Source organism: Vigna umbellata, chromosome 9 (assembly GCF_029865625.1).
Source record: "Vigna umbellata cultivar VRB3 chromosome 9, Vumbellata_1.0, whole genome shotgun sequence".
In the NCBI taxonomy this organism is placed as follows: domain Eukaryota; kingdom Viridiplantae; phylum Streptophyta; class Magnoliopsida; order Fabales; family Fabaceae; genus Vigna; species Vigna umbellata.
In genome coordinates this window covers 52214346-52216245 of record NC_142173.1, presented here as the reverse complement: position 1 = coordinate 52216245, position 1900 = coordinate 52214346, and the positions used below count along the sequence as shown (strand labels likewise).

At 33.5% G+C, this 1900-nt stretch overlaps 1 protein-coding gene across 1 annotated transcript; it reads right to left on the bottom strand.

Annotated features, from left to right (window-relative positions):
- Window positions 1-405: 405 nt before the first annotated feature.
- On the bottom strand, window positions 406-1674 carry LOC124829108 (Rhodanese/Cell cycle control phosphatase superfamily protein). The gene is made up of 2 exons (XM_047302605.2): window positions 1096-1674; window positions 406-815 (listed from the first exon to the last, which is right to left on the bottom strand). The coding sequence occupies exons 1-2, from the start codon at window positions 1563-1565 to the stop codon at window positions 623-625; spliced, it is 663 nt and encodes a 220-aa protein (XP_047158561.2). The 5' UTR covers window positions 1566-1674; the 3' UTR covers window positions 406-622.
- Between the last annotated feature and the right edge of the window lie 226 nt (window positions 1675-1900).

The window sequence follows — 1900 nt, the reverse complement described above, 5'->3', positions numbered from 1 at the left end:
TATATATATATATATATATATATATATATATATATATATATATATTATTTAACTACTTTGAATCCCTAGTTGCGAAAACCTAACAAATTAAGCCATTTGACATGTGCCAAAATCCACCACTAATTGTCACTAAGTTTCAATTATTTATTTATTATTTTTTTTACGAACTTCAGCTTAAGAGTATCATATTATATACAGACAATACTCCAACAGCTAAGTTGTTTCTCGTCCAGAATCCATAACTCAAACTCAGGTTTCACCTTAATGATTTCTGCAAGAAATTTTTCAGTTTCCGGAAAAAAAAATTACATTGCCAACATTTTCATAATGAAAAATAAACCAAAATTAGCTATTTAGTAAACATAGATTAGGAAATTCATAAAATAAACTGGAATGTTCACTCTATGATACCAAAACAAGAGATTTAATATTGGCAATGATAAATGACAAGCTACTTCTGCAATTGTATCAAACAGGGAACTTGCATAACTATCTACAAAACTGCAAAACGTCATACTTTATATGGAAGTTGAAGAAGATGTAGTTGTAACTAGGCTACAGAGGCTTAAAGATTCAAAAGTTGCACAACATGAACAACATTAAAAGGTGTCAAAATAACTCCTTATCCCACAGCCTTTAGAAATATGAGCAACTGAAGGAATATGTAAGAAACTCCCCCAATTGTAGCATACTGCAACTTCTCTTTTCCTTCTGCTGATGGGAAGTCATTGTCCTTTGAACGATTAAATCCACCAGCCAACCATCCCAGATTTTTGTAACCTCCATTACACAGTTTTGAAGCTGCTGTCATTGACCTGAATCACTCACCAAAACCAACAAATTAATATTCTCCTTTATAATCTTGTGCATCTTAATTTTACATATGGAAAACAAGCAAGAAAAACAAATATATCCAGTAAGATGATTACCATAAAAATTAACTGAATTCCTCATTAAGAACAGGAACAACTTAATTAAGTGCAAGAAATGAGAAGAAATATGTGTCTATCCAAAGTTCAAGGCTAATATAATAATTTGATACAACTAAATAGCTGTATATTTTATAAAAATAAAACTTTCTTCCATTATACTTACCTCAATCCTTCTCCACATGCCACAAGAAGCTTTGTGTCCTTACCAGGAACGGCTTTTTCCACTTGACTAAGGAACTCAGAATTCACAGTAGTGAGGTACTGGCCAGTCCACAACCCAATGTACCCAAAATGCACCCACTTCTTAAGTAAAGTTATAGGGCTGTTATCCTTGTCTTCGACAAAGATTGGCACGTGCAAAGACCCTGTCACACGTGCCTTCTCTCTCTCCCAATATGGCCTAACATCAAGCAGAATAAAGCCCTCTGAGTTTATTGCTGAGGAAGCATCTTTGGGCAATATAGGCCTCACTGTGCCAGACTCTATGAGCTGCCTTGCACTGCTGGTGGAAGATGTTGTTGCATTGATCACTTCAAATCTTGGGGTTCTTCGTGAGGTTCTCAAAGGGGTCTCTGATTGTGTTTTGTGCTTCAGAATTGAAGTTCTGAACACATGATTCAGATGGGTTGCCATATTCCTATGTTTCTCTCTCCCTTCTGTGTTGCTGTGAAGGATTTGATTTCATTGGTTTCAGATAACAAGAAAAATTTGATGTGAGTATGAGATTTTCCTTGTCCTTTTGCTACAAGCTTTTTAATATATATTGAAAGAGTGAGTAAAAAAGATCTAATGTTATCTCAAAAAGATAAGATAGGAAAAGGCATTTCGTTCTACTGCGAAAAATACTTTATCAAACATTTGATTTATTTTATTCTAACACGGTGTTTCAACCAAAAGCAAAAGTTCTTAATTCCATTAATCAGAAAATTTTGCCAATACAAAATTAAATTACACTAATATTGAAAATT